Source organism: Perca flavescens, chromosome 5 (genome assembly GCF_004354835.1).
Source record: "Perca flavescens isolate YP-PL-M2 chromosome 5, PFLA_1.0, whole genome shotgun sequence".
Classification (NCBI taxonomy): Eukaryota; Metazoa; Chordata; class Actinopteri; order Perciformes; family Percidae; genus Perca; species Perca flavescens.
The window spans coordinates 16,346,001-16,367,182 of NC_041335.1; the positions used below are offsets into that span (position 1 = coordinate 16,346,001).

Consider the following 21,182-nt stretch of genomic DNA (forward strand, 5'->3'; position numbering starts at 1 on the left):
AACCATAACAAAAGCGATTTGCACACACTGAATTCTGCTGTCACTGTATTTGAATATAAAACATAGCATTTCTCAATTCACAGATGTGTGTTCTTAGCCTGGTAGGGCTGTCTTTGTTTGAATTCAATTGGCTGAAGCACCAACAGGTGTGTCCCCTGATCGTTTTTCACCAGCATTTGGTAAATCCTTTCACCTGCAAACACTCAAGTCTCACCAATCTACGAACATCATTGGCCTGAGGTACCTCTTTAATATCATGAGTTCAAAATTACTTTAAATAGTCAAAAATATTGCCAGTCTTCTCATACCTCTAAATACAATAATAATACCTACATTTAAATACCATAATTTACAAAACAGGAGAATGAAAAGCTTAGTATCCACTACTGTACAAAGGCATTCATTATAATTAACAATAGCATTAATATCAAGGTATTCCATCTCTTGTCATTCGACTGTCAAAGATAAACCAGAAAGAAAAAAAATTGGGCAACTTCCTTTACATGGGACTTATTCCAGTGTATTAACCTGTGTAACTAACTACAATATTTTAAGTACAGAATTAGGCTGTGCTAGTATTTAATGCAAATCTCTCGATATATAATGTAGTTACAACAGTGTTATAACACAGTGCAAACAGGGTGCTCATTTGAAAAAAAATATAAGTAGCATTTCGTGTGAGAATATAGCTTTTTAGAAATTGAGTGATTATAAAGAAAGAGATTTTAAGATGCAGTTTTGGATTTTACTGGTACAGGAGCTGCTTTAGAAGTGTAAGTTTTGGTACAGAACGTTTAACACTATGTGTTTACATTGTGTTGTTACGCATTTGAAATATATATTGAAGAGGTTTTCATTGTTTTCCTACAGACTAGATATTCTATAATAACTATGCAATACTTTTCCGTGGGTTAATACACAACAATAAGCCACTGCAGGGCGTTACTGCATTTGAGTTATCCATCCATTCATTTACATTGTCATGAGTAGAAAGTTGTCTTATACAGTTCTATAATTATATCATCAGTGTTTTATCCAGCGTAAAAAAGAATAGAAACTGAGTACAGTTCTCAATGTAAGTGAAAAACTGTGGCCAGTTCCACTGAGGGTGGAGATTTACATACGCCTAGATGACACTCTATAAGCCCTTCATGATGCACTACTTTGACCAGAAAGGGCTGCCACACAGGTTCGCGGTCAACAGTAGTTCACTTTCTGTTGGACAGGGGAAATCAGCTGAGATGCATTTGACCTATCTGCATGAGTCCACTGAGTACAGTACCTGATAGAGATGAATAGAGGTGTTGTATAGAGCCTGTCTGGTATTGCTCAGTGTGTGTGTGTGTGTGTGTGTGTGTGTGTGTGTGTGTGTCTGTCTGTCTGTCTGTCTGTCTGTCTGTCTGTGTGTGTGTGTAAGTGTGTGGGCCTTGATGTCCAAAAACAGGGTCTTTCTCTCACAGCACAAATTACACACACATATTATATACAAACATGTGTCCACGCATATGTGCTTTGAAGGCACGCGTTATGTCGCAGGTCAGGCCTTGTTTGGGAACACACACCACACTGAGTTTGGCAGGAAGACAGGTCAGGTGTCTGTGGCGGTGGAAGCAGTCTGGATACAGGAATTCTCATGTTGAATCTAACATGGGTACACACCCTCTAAAATTTCTGTGTGGCACGAACAATGCCTCTGGAAGATTCAATACTCAGCTATCGTGTAGGATTTTATATAGGGTGTGAATATATAGGATATATACGTAAACCAAACTTCATTTCCCAGCAGCCCTGTGTAAATAGGTAAGACTGGTTTGTTGAGAGCCATCCTTTAATTCTCTGTTTCCACTGACACTCCGCTGGCAGCCTGAGCTCAAGCATGGTTTCTCTGTTCAGCACTTCTCTGTACAGTAAGTCACTTTGGATCAAAGCATCTGCTAGTTAGAGGACAATATTTTGGGGGGATTTGGCAGCTTTGGCGCAGTTCTCTGAGTCTTAACAGCAATTATTTCCACGTGACTTTCAACATTCCCCTTGGAGGGGGCAGTTCAGAGAGAAAGAAAAGGGGTATGTGTGTGTGATGTGATGCTGCAAGTTGTGGTGCAGCTCTCCCAGTCAAACAGCAGGTGGCACTGAGGCACAGATCTCATGTTAACTCTTTGAGAGTGTGTGGGTGGGTTTGGGGGGGGCAGTTGCAGTGTGCCAAGACAGGCATCCCTACTTCTGGAGAGATCAATTCAACCGAGGTTACACCTACACCAGCCAATCAGAAGGCAAGATGAGGTAGTCCCTGCGTTGTCTTGAACTACAGGAGTGCCTGCGATTATTGGGAGCTTGATTAGGGGAGTTAGCTGCCCTTTTTGAGCAAAATCAGAATTGGGGCAGTGTAGTGTCTCAGTTTTGATGTGTGTGGGGTACAGGAGGAAGGTGGGGCGTGGTGGGTAGAATCGGTGTGGGTGAGTTCGGGGTCTCAGGGTGTAAATGATCATATGGCTCTGTCTGTGAAGATTAGGCAGCTCCGTCTCTAGCTGGCCTCCTCTATGAGCCGAGCCAAGGTGTCTCTGAGCTCCGTCAGTTCAAAGATCTTGCCGTCCAGCAGCTCCAGCAGCGTCCGCAGGCTCTTCCTGAAATTCTCCTGCTCCTCCTGGTTCTCCTCCAGCCGCTGCTCGGCCCCCGCCAGCTGCTCCTCTAGCACCCGACTGCGCAGCTCCGTCTCCTGGAGAAGAGAAAGCATTGTTGTCAGGTTTGTGTCATTAGGAGGTAAATAACGACAGAGGGCCTGCTGATAATTTGGGATACAGTTATACTGTATGTACAATGCGTCTTTGTATCACTCACCTCAAGTTTCTGGGTAAGGGTGTCTTTCTGCTCCATCAGGTCATTCATGTTTTCCAATTCCTCTTTAAACTTTTCCATTTCCTGAAGGACATAAAACAGATTAAAAGGCTGTGTAGCATGTAGGGTGTTGCTGCATGAGCTATTACATTTCAAGCAAGGCACGTCCCCCCTATCACACACACACACACACACACACACACACACACACACCTCTTCTTTATCCCTTAGCATATTCTCCAGTTCCTCTATGGTTTGGTTGAGTTCAGTCTTCTGGGATTTGATAGCCGGGGTTTGGTTGCTCTGGCACTCGAGCTCCGTCACCTAAAAGGACAAGATGGAGATCAAATGTTAGATCCATGGAGAGTGAAGGACACAACATTATCAAGATCTAAGCTTATCTTTTATTTCCAGACTACCTCTTTTTAACTCTCCCTCATGCCAACAGTCATCTCTCCTCTCTGTTTTTGCGTCCTCTCATCTTGGCTTCACACCATCCCATCCAAATGATCCCTCTCATTTGATGTGAATGAATTAATCACACATGAAAACAAGCAAGCATTCCTGAACCCCGTCCCTCACCCGTTTGTGTAGTCTCTCGGCCTCCTCCTGGTAGGCAGCCAGTTGTTGTTTCCACTGTTTGACGTTGGCTGTGGACTCCAGCAGAGCTGCCGTGAGCTTGGCATTGTTCCCCTTTAGTGCCTCCAGCTCAGCCTCCCAGTGTTTTGTCATGACAGGGCTGCAGAACACAGGGACGTTCATACTGTCAGTTTACCGCAGCAACATAAGATAAGTGCTCATGTTTTCATGCAATAGATGCAAGATACTGTATGTATATCAGAAAACTCATGATGTCTGATTCTGCAAAATTGAGTTGTGAATGTTTATTTTTTTCACAGCATATCACAACCATTCGTGTTTGTAACTATCCATCCATCCATCTTCCCCACCCCCTTCAGATCAAGACAATCCAGTCCGAAAGAGTTTCTTCCTAGTGGTTTTAAGTCTATTTTTGTTCACTTTGCATCTCTTTGTGGTTGTGTGTGTCTATTGGTCATCATTTTGAGTTTCTTTGTGTTTGTTTTGAGTCTTTTTGGGTTTCTTTGATTGACATTTTGCAGGTGAAGCAGGTGGGGCCCATTCAAAAATAATGCTTCCATCCATCCATCTTTGCGCCAGCACTGACAGCTGACAAAGGCTTCAGCGGGCACTCAAGTTGGAGGTTGCCACTTCCTGGCCTGTATCTGTGAAAGCAGCTGTCTGCCACATTAGTTGTAATCTGAGATTATATCCTCAGACTGGCTGGAGCCTAATCTAGTCCAGCTACTCACAGACGAGAAGATGAAATGACAGATAAGGGAGAAGTGAATGTGAATATGAATGTGATTGAACTGCACGATGGAGAGCCATGTGTGGGAGAAAAAGGCTGCATATGGTCTGGTAGTGGATAGAGTTGAAGTGTAATATTAGATATAGGTACAAACTCAACTTTCTGGAGGGTAAATGCTTCCGTTGTGCATCTACCCAGTTAGATATGAGCACTGCGGTATTAATTTAAGATTTACATAATGCCCACTCCCTGTCCCACATAATTTCTGATTTGGGCGGGAGAATGTATGAGAGACCTAAACATTGTCGAGTACTGACATTGAGTCAAGTACTTTTGAAAAGGAGCTCCTACTCCCACATACTTGACAGAAATCCCTCACAGCGGTGTGGAACCACATATACAGAAAAACACAAAAGGAAGCTTAGCTCGCTCAAGGAGTGATGAGGGTCTGTGTATGACCCATAACAATGTTGTTTTCAGTTTTGTTCCGCCCCCTCACACACACACACACACACACACACACACACACACACACACACACACACACACACACACACTATATATTCTCACACTGCAGCAGTACTCCACTATGCCATAACACCCACTCTATGAAGTGTAAAAGAGTGAAAACCTCAGATGTAATTCACACAGGTCTCCCACGGCACCTTCAGTTCTTACACAACAGCCACCCCCTCTGTTAGTGCAAGTGTGTCTGCCTGTGTGACGCATAGGAGGGAGACGACACTTCATCCTACACATGCACATATTAACTGACACACAACCACTCACACACACATGGAGCGATGCTGTCACCAAGGCACACAGCCCCGCCAATGTATAAACCCCACACAGCAGCGAGCAGCTCGGAGAGCAGGAGAGCAGGCGAGACGTCAAGATGTGCAGATGGAGACAGACGGAGAAAGCAAAGGAGAGCGATGGAGGGAGAATCAGAGGAGAGAAGAGTGCAAGATGTTTTGACACTGGTGTTCGTCATTAAATGAGTGGAAAGGCTGAAAGGGGGGCATCTGGTTGAGGACAGCAGAGCAGAGCTGAATGTGTGTGAGACACATGGAGGGTAAGTTAGCTGCCACTGTGTCAAGGAACTGCTGATTGTAAAGATAATATATTTACACAATACAATTAAGTATTATTATATTATTATCGTGAAGATTTTATTAGCTAATCATACTTTCTATATTTGCTGATCACTATATCATTTTTTTCATAATTCCACTTCTAGTCATGCAAGAGCCAATTGTGATGTTAAACTGAAGAGCAATTACTTCCTTGTTTGTATCAGCTTGAAATTGTTTGGCAATTTTTTTTGCCCTGTTTTTGAATACATTTAAAAAGAAAAGAAAAAATTAAAAAAAATTGTATTTGCTAGAGAAGATCATTATTACAGAGTTTAATATTTAGTATATTTGTTTTGATCTGTTTCATGTGAACAATATTCTGCCAACCAAAGCAGATGTGTCATGACACATTTTTTTTGGGGTGTCGGGTTACTTTTTTATTGCATTTTATTTTGTTTTAATTGGTTAATTCTCAATGTTTTTTGTGGTTTGAACATAACATGTACACACTGCCAATGCACCATGACTCTTGAATAAAACATCAACACTCAGTTTTGTGTTTTACTATTTCACAATATTAAGTAGAATTCTCCTCCCAGGCTCAATAAAGCGACCAAACACAAGGTTTGAAGGTTTTTCTACAGCCTTCTTGTGTTTCTGCCGTGTCCTGACCATTGTGAGTTGTCAGGTAGGTTCTTCCTCTTCGCATAGCACTTCAAAAAGCAGGGAGCAAGAGCGGTTGCCATGGCAGCACTGGAGGAACGGAGGCTTGTGGCACCCTCACGTATGACATCGGCACCGTCTTCGTTCACACAAACCCACCGAAAGACGCCTGCATCCTCCAACACTAGAAGACCATTCACATACAGCCAAGGCAGTCCCAACTAAAGGTCTCCCAATATTCAGAACACCATTCAACAACTCCACCGCAGACCTGACAAACACGCCTACATCCTGGAATATAAAAAAACACTCTCACAGCCCTGCACTCTCATCCTCCTCTCTCTTCCTCTGCCCTACGCACCCACACAAACCGGCCTACACAGCCCCGCCAAGCAGCAGTGTGGTGTATATGTTATGGTAATAAGTCCTCATCTAATTCCAGACACATGGTAGAGAGACAAACCAAGACCATCATAGAGGTCTGGTGCAAAAAATAACAGCAAACACTTGTGTGTAGAGGTGCATTTCAATATGTGGGTCTGAACCCAAATGAGGTAATATACAAGTAAACACATTAAAGTACACTACAAACATTTTTATTCTTTTCTTTGGGCTATTAAATCAACAATAAGCTTATACACCATTATAGAAATTGACAGAAAAAAAACATTTTCACTGCAGCTTGAGGCAAATGAGACGCTGATGGATCTACTGTAAGAGGCGATGGACATGTGAGATGATGCACACGGAAGATATTAAATAGAAGAAGTATGATCATAGAGAGAACAGATAGAAAGAGGGAGAGTTATGTGGTAAAATATTTGGACTGTGCTATCATCTACACTCTCTGCATATGCCTCTGAGAAAATGTGAGACTGAGGTTTGCTTGCCATCTTGAATGTGGAGAGTCGACCCGGTCTCCCACGCATGCAGCATTAATAGACACATCAGCAGCAACGCTGCAGCAGGCAGTGGGTGTCCTCTCTACATTATGCTCTCGCTGCACACTCAGATCTGTGTAGCCTTTCAGAGTTCATGATGTAGCGGTAGGGATTTCTAAGCATTTGCACTTGAGTTTGTCACAGCTTTAAAGGCTTTAACACATTAATAAATAATACCTTTAAAGATCTCTACAATGATCTTTAAATTTCAAAAAAAAATTCTAATCCTTCTCTCAGACACCCATAGTTAAGTAAAAAAGAATGATAATACATTAAAGCGATGGATTGATATCTTTAATTAATAAGAATCGCAGCCAGAGAAATAATGAAACGAGTGGCACAAGATTACAGAGATTTTACAAATAAAAAGACCTGTGTACAGGTCACAGTAGATAATAGGGACATTTTCGTCTCCTGAGAAAAAACACTTAACTCACTCAAATGATTCAAACTCATTGTTCCATGCCCTTCTGTTCAGTTTATTTTTTTCTAGTGAGTGTGTGTGCAGTTGGAAAATGTTTAGGTATATTAGTGACTCATGCACAGTTTATACAATGCACCTCTCACCTCTCTCTGTCGTTCTCTCGCTCTCTCCGGCTTCTGACACACACACACACACACACACACACACACACACACACACACACACACACACACACACACACACACACACACACACACTCTGTGGGCCTGTGTGTCTCTCTTTTTCTGCCTCCCACTACCCCACAGTATGTTATATAAGTCTTACATTAAAACGCTTCATCAACACCTTTTTGGTGAACCTCACAACCACACAACTCTTCAGAGAGACATTATACAAATCAAAAATATTTACATGGAACTTTGACCCTTTTTATCTTACACAATCCACTACATATGAACCAGTATTGACAATCACAGAGAATATGAATTATCCATTTCGATATTCAGTCTGCTGACAGGACACAAAAACAGCAGGAATGTATACAGTGGAACAGTAGTGCAGCATGCATAGAAGTGACACCGTCACATACTCCGTAATGCACCAAACACCATAAAAGTCAAAAGATTTGAATTTTCAATTAAAAAGATATTATTGCATTGCAGTAGGCAAACATATATCACTATAAATATATGTGAGTTTCCTTAACAAACATGCTTAGAGTGGACAAAATAATAACTTGAATAATTCCTTATTCCTGAGAAACACTCGAAGTAACATGGTCCATGTGAAATGACAGCGTGTGAGCAAAAATGTCACTGATATAATTCATTGCACCAATATTCCTCCTGTCTGGAGTGCTGCTTTACCTTAATTGTTAGCGGTTGGTAAACAGGCAGTGCACCAGGTTTGTAAAGTAGGCCCTCCCTGTTGCTGACCTGCAATCAGATTCCTATTTTTGGGAAAGTTTGTGCCTAAACATTTTTTTGTTTTGTGTAGTTATGATGTCGCAGTTTTCAGGACTTGTAATGACATCCCTATCAGAAAGAGCAGACCCGACAAGTCTTATACTGCTCCCTAGAGAGGAAAAACACGAGAGAGCAGCAGTGAATAGAGGGAGTTCACTACCATGCTGACATGCAACATATATACAGTAGGTGCACGCAGACGAAAAGAAAGACATAGAGGAAGGAAGGTGTATACTTCTGTGCCTGAGACAAACAGAATAGTAAAAGAAATCATAATAATGAATCTACTGTAGTATTGTTTGTGTGTGATCTACGTGACAGTGAGTGTGTGTGGTCAGACTTTTACATCTGTACTGTAGTTAACAGGACAACAGGGGACAGTGAACACATTACAATGTGGGGTGTACCTGTGTGCGAAGGCCAGTGCGTTCTGAGACGGCTCCGGACGCGTGTCTGAGTTGGGAGTCGTGTCACAGATGTCATCTGTGCCGTTGATGTTTTCCATGGGCGGAGTCACTGGGGTCAAAGGTGACGAAAGCTCGCCGCCTGGAGACTCCTACATGTGAAATAAAGTTGTTCAGCTGTTACTACTATCAAATAATCAATAAAACACACAACTGAATTATTTTAATCATTGTATTCTTCTTTACACTGTTAGTCATTGTGACTAGATATGGCAAGTATTGTGAAATCCTTTTAAAAGCTCAACCATTTACTCGTCAAATTTAGACATTTGTGACATTTCCCTATAAATAAATATCTGCATAATACTCTTTAATGTCAATAATTTGAAATAGTAATGATTAAATTTACTGTGAGGTTACAAAAGCTTATGTCTCCTACATTTTTGGTTAGTTTTGTGCGACTTCAACTGAGGATGTCTTTCAAAAGTAAGTTTTCAAAAGATTTTGACAAATCCTCTTGTCACTAATTTTCTGTAGTGTTCCTTTTTATTTTTGGATGCTGGATGCTTTTTCCAGAGACAAAGCCTTAAGCATACAAGAAATGGTGCGTTTAACATTACCAAAAACAGAAACAGTGATTTGTTTAGATTAAATAGAGAAGACCTGGGTAGTAGTTAGCATGAGAAAATATAGAGCACTGCTTGTACCTAACAACTATTTTCCTTACTGATTATGCTGTCAATTGTGATTTACGATTAATCGATACATTTTTACCCTATAATATTCAGAGCCCAAGGATACATCTTCCCATGTCTTTGTTTGTCAGACCAACAGTTTAAATTTCTAAGACAATTAATTTACAATGATTAAAAGATTAAAACATGTTTGAGAAGCAGGAACCAATGATTTTTTTTCCCTGGATAAATTACTTTAACAATTAAACAATTATCTCAATTATTTTCTGTAAATTGACTGATTGTTTAATCAACTAATCATTTCAGTCCTACAGCACTTACAGAAATTGACTTATAATAACTCCTGTATAATTAACTTAAATGTAATTTATAAAATGTGTAATAATTAACTTGACTTATTACCAGAGATGGCAACAAGATAAAAAGAAAATTGCATACATTAATTTGGATCATCCTTCTCCTGACATGAGAAATGACAGAGGGGTGTGTGTGTGTTTGTGTGTGTGTGTGTGTGTGTGTGTGTGTGTGTGTGTGTGTGTGTGTGTGTGTGTGTGTGTGTGTGTGTGTGTGTGTGTGTGTGTGTGTGTGTGTCTGTGTCTGTGTCTGTGTGTTTTTAATGGTGGTGGAGGTGCTGTCTTTCACACTCATAAAGCTCTTGCTGTGAATGTAAAAAGTGTCTTGAGCGTCTAAGTGAGCAGTGCACATGCATAGGCCATTGAATAGCTTACTATAGCACTGGGAAATTGCAGAATTACAGATTAATGCTTATCTTTATATCCCATACAACCACAGAATTATACGAGAGACAAATCATTTAGCCGCTGCTCGTACATAAAACAAAGCTATTAAGACTCAGGGCTTGGGCACAATATATGACACTGCCTGTATGTCTCTAATGGACAAGAAGGAAGTGAGAGATAAGAGAAAGATTATGGTTAGTGCTACATTTTGTGCTTCACATTCATTCAATATCTGTTCATGATGCACATCCACTGGGGTCTGGCCTATTGGGATCAGCATAAAACATTTAGCTCTGAGTTTTCTCATCTTGTTTCAGCGGAATAAGTCCTCTCTCATGTTTTCTAGCTTTTTTATAGACGAGAAAAGAGAGGATCTGGAGGTTAGAAAGAAAGCCAGCAGGCATGTAGGTTAAAACAGTGACTTTCAGTAGTAAAACAGAGCAGCTTGAGGAGAGCACTGCAGGCTTGTAGCAGGAAGGCTGCAGCCTTTATAGTAACAGCAATCTCTCCAGTGTCACCATTATAGTGTGGCGGTGGCCAGCACATATACAGCCTTTAACCCCTGATGAGAGCAAAGCTGTCCACTTGGCTTTATTAAAAAAAACATCCTCCCATGGGAAGCACAATATACTGTAGCATTTCAACCCATGTGGGGTACAATAGTACATTAATAGACCGCAGTACAGTGGGGGGCTGCTGCCCTAGCCTCCATAATGAAGAGATGAGGACATGAAGCCTGCTAACAGCCCTTAGATTAAAGCACAGATTGCTCTGGGGATTCTCCTCTGAAACAAGATAATTTTCTCTCAGATAACTATTACATATTCCACGCAAACAAATACTTAACACACAAGCTAATTATGTTCTCCAATTAAGCTTTGTCTTTTTCTTGAAATGTATAGGGTGGATAGACTACATACACAGAACATGTACCACACTGGTGTATATTATATCAGGACTGTTATTCTTAACCTCAGTGCCTGGATCTCCCAGGGGTTCATGCAGTACATTTACTCAAGTACATAATTACTGGTTATTTTTTGGCTTAAAAGTTTATACTGTATATGCAGATAAAAAAACGTCTGGTAGGGACCCCTTTGGACATGTTTCAGATGCCTATAAGTTGTTAGCAGTTCCTTCAAAGAGACATTTTCCCCTCTAAACTTCACTATAGTATACACTACATAGCCTACTGAACGTACCTGAGAAGGAGACGTGGCCATCTCCATCTTTTCTTGACTCTTCTCTTTAGCGAGCCGTGCTGCTTCTTTATACTCTGCAAACTTCTCTGCAAACTGGACACAGAAGACAGTCATCAGTATGGACTGACACTGTGGATAATCCGTTCAGTAAAGCCATATGTGCACACACACACACACACACACACACACACACACACACACACACACACACACACACACACACACACACACACACACACACACACACACACACACACACACACACACACACACACACACACAGATCAGTGTGTAATATGTCAGTCTTGAAGCTGGGGAAGATTTTTTTTTGTTTGTTCTTACATGTTTGCTATTTATTGTTGTATTTGTATTGATCTTGTGTGGTCACTGCTGCAAGACTAATTGCCCCTTTGGGGACAAATAAAGTTTGACTTGACTTGACTTGACTTGACTTGACTTGACTTGACTTGACTTGATAGGGAGAAGCTGTTGCCAATAACAACCCACAGTTGAACTTTACCTTACCCATAATGCCTTAGCAGAAACATGAGCTAACTAGGTCACTGTTAGTGGCCTCTTCTATCACAGATACAGTATATACTTATGCATTCGCATACACACACAGAACAAAATAGACTGTGCCATTGTGTTTTTGGTAATAGTGTTATTTTGTTTACAGTTTTTTCCAACTGCTTACACACAAAATCTTTTCATGTCACACAATTTTTGAAACCTCTCACTCAAAGTGCAAAACTACACAGCAAATCTCCAAAACCATAAGCTATTTCTCAGCCTTTCACTCAGCTTTCAATTGCATAAAACACTTTTTTCAAAACATTACACACAATTCTCTACCTAAGACACAAAAATCTAACAGGAAGTGACTTGCTATCCATTTCTAAACACAACCAATCAAAATGCTACACTTATTTAGCAGGGCACACACACACTTCTCACATTTGCAAACACATTATGTCATAACTGAACACTAACCAATCATTGCTTTAGTATAGGCCTATACATAGGTCAAAGGTCAGATTACCTGTTTTGAACAATGGATGCCAACAATAGACAGAAAGCAAGGGGAGGAGGAGGAAGAGACAGGGGATAACAACGAGGAGGAGGAGGAGGGAAGAAGAGTAAGAAGGAGAGCCATCTCTGATGAGATCAGGGAGAGAAGCCCATCTTGAGTAGCTTTATAGTGGCGTCCATACTGCATGCAACTATCTAATGACTATTTCAGTATTAAAAATCAATCAGACTTTGTTTAGCACAAAGTGCATACAATTCTGTCCCCCCCACACACACACACCCCCGCCCCGACACACAAGCACGGACAAACACACACACACACACACACACACACACACACACACACACACACACACACACACACACACACACACACACACACACACACACACACACACACACACACACACACACACACACACACACATATTCTTTATTCTAAAAATGATACCTTTGGTTTACATATGTTTGTAGTTTTGTTTTCTTGTTTCATGCTACTGTATACAATACTGAGCTACTCTTACAAACGTAATGTTTTGCCCAATAAATATTTTCTGTTTTACTGTAACATTAGATTGTTTTTTACAGTGCACTTTTCAACCACTTTCAGCAGATTACTTTCTCTCTAGAACATTGTAAATGTAGCTATAAGCCTATGAAAGACAAAAGAGTTTTAGATTTAGAACAATAGTGTGTACATGGTATATCCAAAAATGTACTATTATGAAAAAAGTGTTTGCCATTTGATGCAAATGCTTCATTTTGAGATGTGTTTATGGTATTTTGAATGCAGTGTTTCATTTTGAAGGAGATGTGAGGCATTTTGCATTTTGTGTGTGCAGTTTTAGGAATTGTGTGTAGAGTTTTGAAAAAGGAGACATAGTTTTGAAAACGTGTGTAAGCAGTTGGAAAAAACTGTAATCAGAATTTGCTAGTGGCTGAAGTTGATCTCAGGAGTTATTTTAGTCGAGAGCACAGATACATCTAGCGAGCCTGAAGCAGTAAGGTGAGCTCAGCTGAGTGGATTTGAACAAATATAAACACCCTGGCACATCCACACAAGCCCATATCGCCAATGTCCCTTTAGGGTGTGGTTCATCACCAACACTACTCCCACGGTGTTACAGAGTAATTTAGTATATACAGTACTGCGGAGGGCTGAGTGGCGAGGAAATCAAATTGGCAGTGCTGCTGGAGCCGATCTTGTGTCTGCCATTAGTGGAGTTGCAATACGTAACTCAATATCATTTCACTTCAGTGCAATTATAGTTCTTGTACGGTGATCTAAATGCAGTAGTTCTCAGTGTAAGTGTTTCAGGAGTGTTGGCACCGCAGTTATCTGAGAAGTGAATCTGATTATTTCAACTTTAGAACACAAAAAATACTTCTAATTGGCTGGTAGGTGTCTGTTAAAACTGCATATTGATACACCCTAGACACAGTTCCTCTCAAAAGTGTTATATCTACTGTGATACAGTCAAACTAAACATGCTCTACATTAGCCAAGAAGATGAGAAAATGAACAAAACAAAAGTTCTGATTTGTGACAATGATTTAAGCTTGATTATGAGCTGAGCTTTAAATACAGTTTACCTTTATATGTTACTGTAAGCTTTTTTTCTTTATAGTCTAATTAAGATTAAAATATGTTATGCAGGAGAGACCTGAGAACAAATTATATATGTACACAACATCACAACAAGACAATTCAGTGACAGTCGACACTCGTCACTTTCAAATAACTATGGCACATTTACTTCTTGGAGAGGTAATCTATCAATTTAGTATTGCACTTTCATAGAGTTTGGAGCCTTGTGAGAAACAGGTTTTGAAATAGAATTGTCAAAATTGAAGCAGCAGAAGCTGGGATAGCCTGACTTTTGGTCCCTAATTTGAGTCATTCCCCAAAAATCAAGCCACAACTTAGAGGACCATGGTGACATCATCATGGTTATTTCCTTTTGAGCTCCCTCCTGAGCCACTGAAGACATTATCTGTTTTCAAAGGTCATATAATTCTTCTCAAGGAATAAAGTAAACTACACCAATGTAAACCAATATGTAAAATTGGTCCATCCATCCATCCATCTTCGTCCGCTTATCCGGTGTCGGGTCGCGTAAAATTGGTGTTTCTTCTATAAGCCAATCTTTGGGCTGCTGAGAATTTTCCAGAATTTTCCACTTATAGAATATAGTTGTACAAAGAGGTAAATGATTGGGAAAGGAGAGTTTAAGATATAAACAATAGTTGTCGAGGGAGGGAATTTCGGGACATCAAAAGACGGGTTATACTGCTGAGTTTGGTTGTAATATGTTAATGTGTGTGTGTGTGTGTGTGTGTGTGTGTGTGTGTGTGTGTGTGTGTGTGTGTGTGTGTGTGTGTGTGTGTGTGTGTGTGCGCGCGCGTGTGCGTGTGTGGTACCTTGGCCAGATGATGCTCAGTGGAGAATCCCAGGCCGTAGACAGTGTTAGCTCGACTGTCAGCCCACTGGCCAAACTTCTGTGAGGTCTTTGTGAACGTCATATTGGGACTGATGGTGCTGTTGATTATTGCCTGCAGGACAAAGGCAACACACTTAACACTTTATTACTGCAGTGTGTTTAATATGTGTGTGTATAAGAGAGAAAGGGGGTCAGATGAAAAGGCAAGGAGAATTTAAAGCCAAGCATTTGCTTTTTGTATTTCTGAATGAAGATTATTCACACACACATAAATCAGGACGACAGATGACAATATCTATGAAACATATTATTGGAACACACAGTTCACACATTAAAACCTCAGCTGTATCTCTACTTTATCTTTCTGTAACTGGTGGTATTAGTGTCTCGATCATGTGCCTATGAGACTCTCCAAAGTATTGCAAAAAGAATCAGCCAATTAATTGAGCTATAATCGATTAATAGAACCTTTATCGTCAACAATTTGGATAATCATGCTTCCAGCTTCTCAAATGGGAGGATTTGCTGCTTTCTCTGTTTCATGTCATTGTAAAATGAATATCTTTGGTTGAACAATTTTTTTAATGCATCACCTGGGGCTTCTGTATGTCTGACACACTATAAATTACTGTAAATGATTAATAAATTAATCAAAAAATATATAATTGATCATAGTTGCATCCCTTTACTTCATCTGAAAAAATAGCTTTGTGTTTGTGTTTATGTTTGTATGTATGTGTGAGAGACAGGGGAAGCCTGGAAGAACAGTACATACCTTCCAGTGGCGCAGGCTCACACCCACCAACACAATAAAATCCATTTTGGAAAGCTAAGAGGGGGCTGCTAAGTTTGACTGTAATTTAATGTATGCACACAAATGGAGTGATGACAGAGAAATGAAATATATATTCATGACTGGTTTCTAAAGATTTACATCTTCAATAGGAACCAATGGACCTGGTCTTAGTGCAACAGACAGGGTTAGTGGAAGTAACCTTTTTATTAGTTTCTTGACACTAATAAATATATTTTCTAATTTACATGAGCTAAAATAGAAGGCTACCTCTAGGTCTTATATAATTCAGCTTCCCTTGTTAAATAACATTAATGGAGAACAAATTAATGGCTGATTAATTAACAGTGTTGTGTAATGGTTGACATTCTGGTTTCCATTAATACATAACAATGAGTTTGGGAGGGGTAGCAGTCTGTGAGTTTATGTGTTACACAATAGCTGAATTTAGTGATCAACTATCTATTGAGTGCTGTGCGATATGAGAGAGTTGCTCAGTTGCCCATCACAAATTGTTCACACACAGTTGGTGATCACCGATTGCAAACTCTGCGACTTTGCTTTGCTCCCATCAGTCCTTCACATTTGTCCGACCTTCTCGATCACCTGGCTTCACACTTTTCTGTCTTTGCCAAACTAGGTATTTCTTTTACCACCCATTCTTTTCACTCTGTCATCTGTTACTCTCATTTAACTTCACCCCTCCTCTCTCCATAACTGGTGGCGAGTGTGCATGTGTGTGACTGGTCAGTCCCAATAAATCACACCATGCCCAGCAGAAATATCGCTCCCGGATCTCTAACAAGAATATCCTCAGACATAAAGTGCAGACAGATACACACAGACATACACACACAAACACAGTAGTTGCATACCTACACACAATGAAACATGAGCTGTCAGTCTTGGGACAGGCTGCAGCACTGACCTCTTTTAAGATGTGTTTGCACATTAGATTCCAGCATAGAGCTTATTAACATCATTAACACTCAGCAGATCACAGTGCCACTAAAATCTCATGTCAGTTGGCAGAAATAAAAAATTGGGGGGTACTGTATAAAGAAATCTGTGTTTGTTGTGTGTTCTGTGTTTGTTGTGTGTGACAAAGTGTGTACGGTTACAGTAATAATCAGAATCAACTGCTCACCTTGGTGCCATCCAGGCTGATGATGCGGTAGACATTGCGCGTACTGTCGTAGAAGTAGGACACAGTGACGGCATGCTTGCTGGTGGGCAACCAGTTCTTCTTGGTGTTGGGGTCAATCTGGAAGACGTGGGCCCTCGTGCTGTAGATGGGCTGCTCCCTGAACGGGACGAAGAAGAAGTTATGAACCTCTTTGTGCCGCAACACCAACGTCTCACCAAACCCACCACCAGCACCGCAACTCCTATTGCCCACAGGTGAGTCAGATCGCCCAGGCAACCGAATTACCAACTCGCCATCCTCCATAGTTACACCACAGTAAGAGAGGCTGTCAAAGGACTACTACATACACTCATTGCCATGTGTAAATGGATAACAAGCTAACTGAGCTGTCAAACTACAACTGAGTTCCCGCATACACCAAAAGTCTACACTTCCTCTCATACATTATCGCTCTACTTGTGAACCAATACACTCAATGGCTGCAGCTATTCAACAGAAACTCTTTCTGTCTTTCAATCTGGGTAAGCCGGCGCTGTCTCTCTCTCTGCTCTGATATGGAAATGCCTGCAGCACTGAGCGAGGGTCACACAGGGGAGTACAGAAGGGGAAAGGAGAGGGTTTAAGGCTAAATATAGACAGTAGTCCACGGTTAACTACCAAAGACACACCCCAAAGAGCTGCAGTTTCCACACAGACACCAAAATGCATGTGCATATACTTTATAAACATGGACACACACTATGACGCCGAAGTGATGAATCATAAATCTGCATTTATGTCTATGATGAGTGTATGGATTTGTGCCTCTGTTGCTTAGATCAGAAGATGATCAAAACTCCATGATGGGCTTAGTTTAAGATGACTTAATTCCTTATTGACCCTGTATGACACTCAAACTAGAGTTAGGATTCACCCCTATCAATGTTTTGGATTATTTAAGTCATCTTTGTTTTTTTGACCATCCAATCACCTGTCACTCATGCGACACCTTCACCCTTCGTCCGTTTATCCCTCACTCCCTCATGTATTCCAGCATTCATTGTTGGGGCTTCTTAGGTAATATTTACAGTCAGTACACACACACACACACACACACTCAAAGCACAGGGTGCAGAGGGAGATATTCTGGGCTGGCAGTGCTGGCAGAGCAGGAGATAGAGAAGTGCTTACACTGCACTGAGGGGGTGATGGGGGACATCAAAGGCTTGCTGTATAAATGAATATTAAAATTCAGCGGTAACACCCCTCCTGTGTGTGATTAGCCAAGACTGGAAAAGAAAGAAAAACACGGAGCGAGAGAGGTGGTGGGAGGAGGGGGTGGGGGGGAGTAAGAAAATGATGTGGAATGTGGAGAGTATAGGAAGTCAGAGAGTGAATCTGGGATGATTAATGCCGCTTCACAAAGCTGCTTGTGGAGTGCTGTGCACAAATTATTATAATCGACAGCAGTGAAAGTGGCGGAACTGTGAGTCATTGAAATCTCTCCCAGCACACATCACACCACCACGGCCTGTCCGTATGATCCGTGCAATAGCCGCTTGGCAACTGGCGTCATTTTTCATTGCATAATTTGACGGAGCTGTGGCAAATTTTGTGCTTGATTGTGTTTGTACTAAGCACAGCAACATTCTTGTGTTTTGATTTTTACATGAACGTCTGTGCCAAAGAGTTTGGTTCCAAAACGACACCCACCAGTTGTAAAAAAAAAAAAAAAAAAAAAACAATATAAAGAAAAAGAAATACTTAATCCTACAACCGAACTTTTAAAAGAAAGCCCAATAAATGATGGAATGTGATTCAAGTTAAATGCTGCTTTCTTACAAAATATAACAATAACCTATTTAGACATTTTTCTTCCTCAAAAGCTTGCATATCCATGACACCAAAGGCATCAGACCTATCATACATGCTCCCACTACAGCGATTCGTGTCTGAGCCAATAGCCTGTCAGAGTAACATCCCATACGTATGGTTATGGGATTGCATGGAGGTCAATTCAGTGTGTGTTGATCCTCTCGCACTCTAGCGATGAACAGTACATGTAGGCTGCATTGGGACACAGCAAAAGCAGCAGGGAAAGCCTAAGATGCTCTGTATCTTCCATCAATGCATGAAAGAAGTGCCTACAAAAGTGTGAATGTGAAAACAAAAGTTTCCCCTGCACTCTAAGAGGTGGAACATGGTCAGAGGAAATGGAAGAGCAAAGAGGAGAATGGAGAGGAAGAGGGGAAAAGTAAGCGAGGGGTGTAATTTTAGCGGGATGTGAATGAGTGGTAAAGGACAAAATGTGGAGGAGGGAGGAAAAACACAGAGGAGGAAGGGAAGGGGTGTTTAGCATGCAGAGTGTACTGCGTGAAACAGGGGCAGGTGATGGAAAGTGAATGGTAAAACAAAGAGAGAGAGAGAAGGCAGACAGAATGAGAGAGGGAGGGAGAGTGATGAAGTGAGAGAAGAAGGGTGGGATGAGGAGAACGTGGAGGAGGTGATGAATGTAGGAGAGGATAGAGCGCTGAGAAGAAGATGAAGGAAGTGGGAAGCTCTGAACTGCTACACAGTGTGGTATATTAACAATTATGTGAACTATGGCTGCTCAAAACAAAAACATATTTTCTCACTTACCTCTAGTGGCATCTAGCCATAATAGTTTTGATTTTATTTGCCCAGGTTTTAAGATATTTCTGTCTCCGCCCCAGTACAATGGAGGCGAATGAAAAATACATAGATAATACAAATGTGAACAGTTATCATTAAGTGATATTAAGTTATCATTAAGTGTGTGTGTGGGTCCCATAACAATGTTGCTTTCAGTTTTGTTCCACCCCCTCACTGACACACACACACACACACACACACACACACACACACACACACACACACACACACACACACACACATACACGCACATCTGCAGTTCCAGGAGTGGCAACAGGTGTTGCCTATTGCGCCCTTTTGTGCTTTAGGGGTTTAATGCACAGATGTGGACACTCAGTCTTCAAGTCACAGTGTGTAACCAAACAGTTTTCTCTCTCTCTCTCTCTCTCTGATACACACACACACACACACACACACACACTCACTTTATTCCACAAAAGGCGGCATTTTATTTTCTACTTTAGTGTCCCCTTTAACTTTGCAGCTGCCCCTCTTTCTGCAAACGCTCACAGTGAAAAAAAAGCATAATGAAACAGTCCATCTCAGGAGATCTCCCTTTCCCCTGCTACCTCCACCCTGCCTCTCTCCAGAAGTTGTCCTTGTTTCCAGAGTTCTATATTAATTCAACAGAGTAGAGCTTGAAGGCAAGTAGATCTTATTTAAGGTGGAGAGAGGTCATTAATGAGAGAGCTCCCTGTTGCTCTATTTACTGGGAGCATCTTCGATGACCTGAGATGTGCCTGTGAACACACTCTCACACACACCCACACAAACTGACAGGGAGAGAAACTGAGTCCGTCTGTGCATTAATTGCATTTGGCCAAGGAAGTGCGAGCACACCAGAGAAAGTGTTGATAGGCATCTTCAGTTCTCGTTCAACATTAATGTTCTCTTCTGTGCCATTACCATTAGAGCTGTAAGTAGCTTGGTATTCAGCCACAAGGCCTGAAGTGAAATATGACTCTATCTGTCTGTGCCATTACTGCTAGACAAGCAGCCACACAGCAGATCTGCACCTATGTATGCTTTTATCTCATCTGCACCTGCACATATTCAGACTTTAATACACACACTGTATGTAGCAGTGCTTCGAATCACAGTTTACAATTTATTCCACTGTAGATCAATTGAGTCATTGAGTCAGTTGCATAACAGTAACTTAGTCACCAGTGTGACAGAGCCCAGTGGAGAGCTGAAGCTGAGTGGGAGACTGCTGCTGAATGATGTGCTGCCCACACTGTAGGAGGGCAGAGTGGGCCCTGGGAAGCCTCCAGTGTATTGCAAATAGTTAATGCAGGAGTTTTGGCTGATGCCTTGCAATCGCAACAAGCTTGTGCCATATTGTTAACCTGCTGCTGTGCAATTAATCACAATGAACTGCAAGAGACAGCTATTAACGAACGACAGGCTTGGTGAGGGGGGGACCGCTGAGCTCAGGGTTAGGGGACATGCAAATAAGCAGTGCTGCGCACTAGGCGTATATATCACTGATTGGTGCCTGTTGTTGATGTGTAAGATAGCAGTCAATGTGCTACCATAGAGACAGGAAGCCACTTTCTGTCATTAGAGCCTGGTGCAGCATTGTAGCTGCTGACATTCCCCTTCTTCTGATTTTATACGGTTTCCAAACCTTCTCTATAGAGCAGGACCCGGAACAGGATGTACATCAGTCCACAGATCTCTGAGAATATTTGAGAAGAAATGCTTTTGTTACACATCTTCTTTCAGAATTACATAACTGTATAATGTAGGTGAGGAGTAAATAGCGAAACAGAGAAAAGCATTTGTATTCACTCTTTCACTGAATATAAGCCCTATTGCTTCATGTTGGTGACAACACCCAAA

The 21,182-nt window shown here is 41.2% G+C and overlaps 1 protein-coding gene across 3 annotated transcripts in view; it reads right to left on the bottom strand.

Annotated features, from left to right (window-relative positions):
* Positions 1–28: 28 nt before the first annotated feature.
* The window catches only part of homer1b (homer scaffold protein 1b), a 21,695-nt gene continuing 541 nt past the window's right edge, over positions 29–21,182 (bottom strand). The window contains exons 2-9 of one of the 3 annotated variants that reach the window (XM_028577512.1): positions 16,686–16,842; positions 14,726–14,857; positions 11,273–11,365; positions 8,639–8,787; positions 3,415–3,571; positions 3,046–3,156; positions 2,836–2,916; positions 29–2,713 (exon numbers count right to left, since the gene is read on the bottom strand). In XM_028577512.1, the coding sequence (XP_028433313.1) occupies positions 2,522–2,713; positions 2,836–2,916; positions 3,046–3,156; positions 3,415–3,571; positions 8,639–8,787; positions 11,273–11,365; positions 14,726–14,857; positions 16,686–16,842 (1,072 nt within the window). In that variant the 3' untranslated portion in view covers positions 29–2,521. Of the gene's footprint in view, positions 2,714–2,835; positions 2,917–3,045; positions 3,157–3,414; positions 3,572–7,997; positions 8,341–8,638; positions 8,788–11,272; positions 11,366–14,725; positions 14,858–16,685; positions 17,262–21,182 lie in introns of those variants that run through there. The other 2 variants (XM_028577511.1, XM_028577513.1) reach the window with 2 other exon arrangements.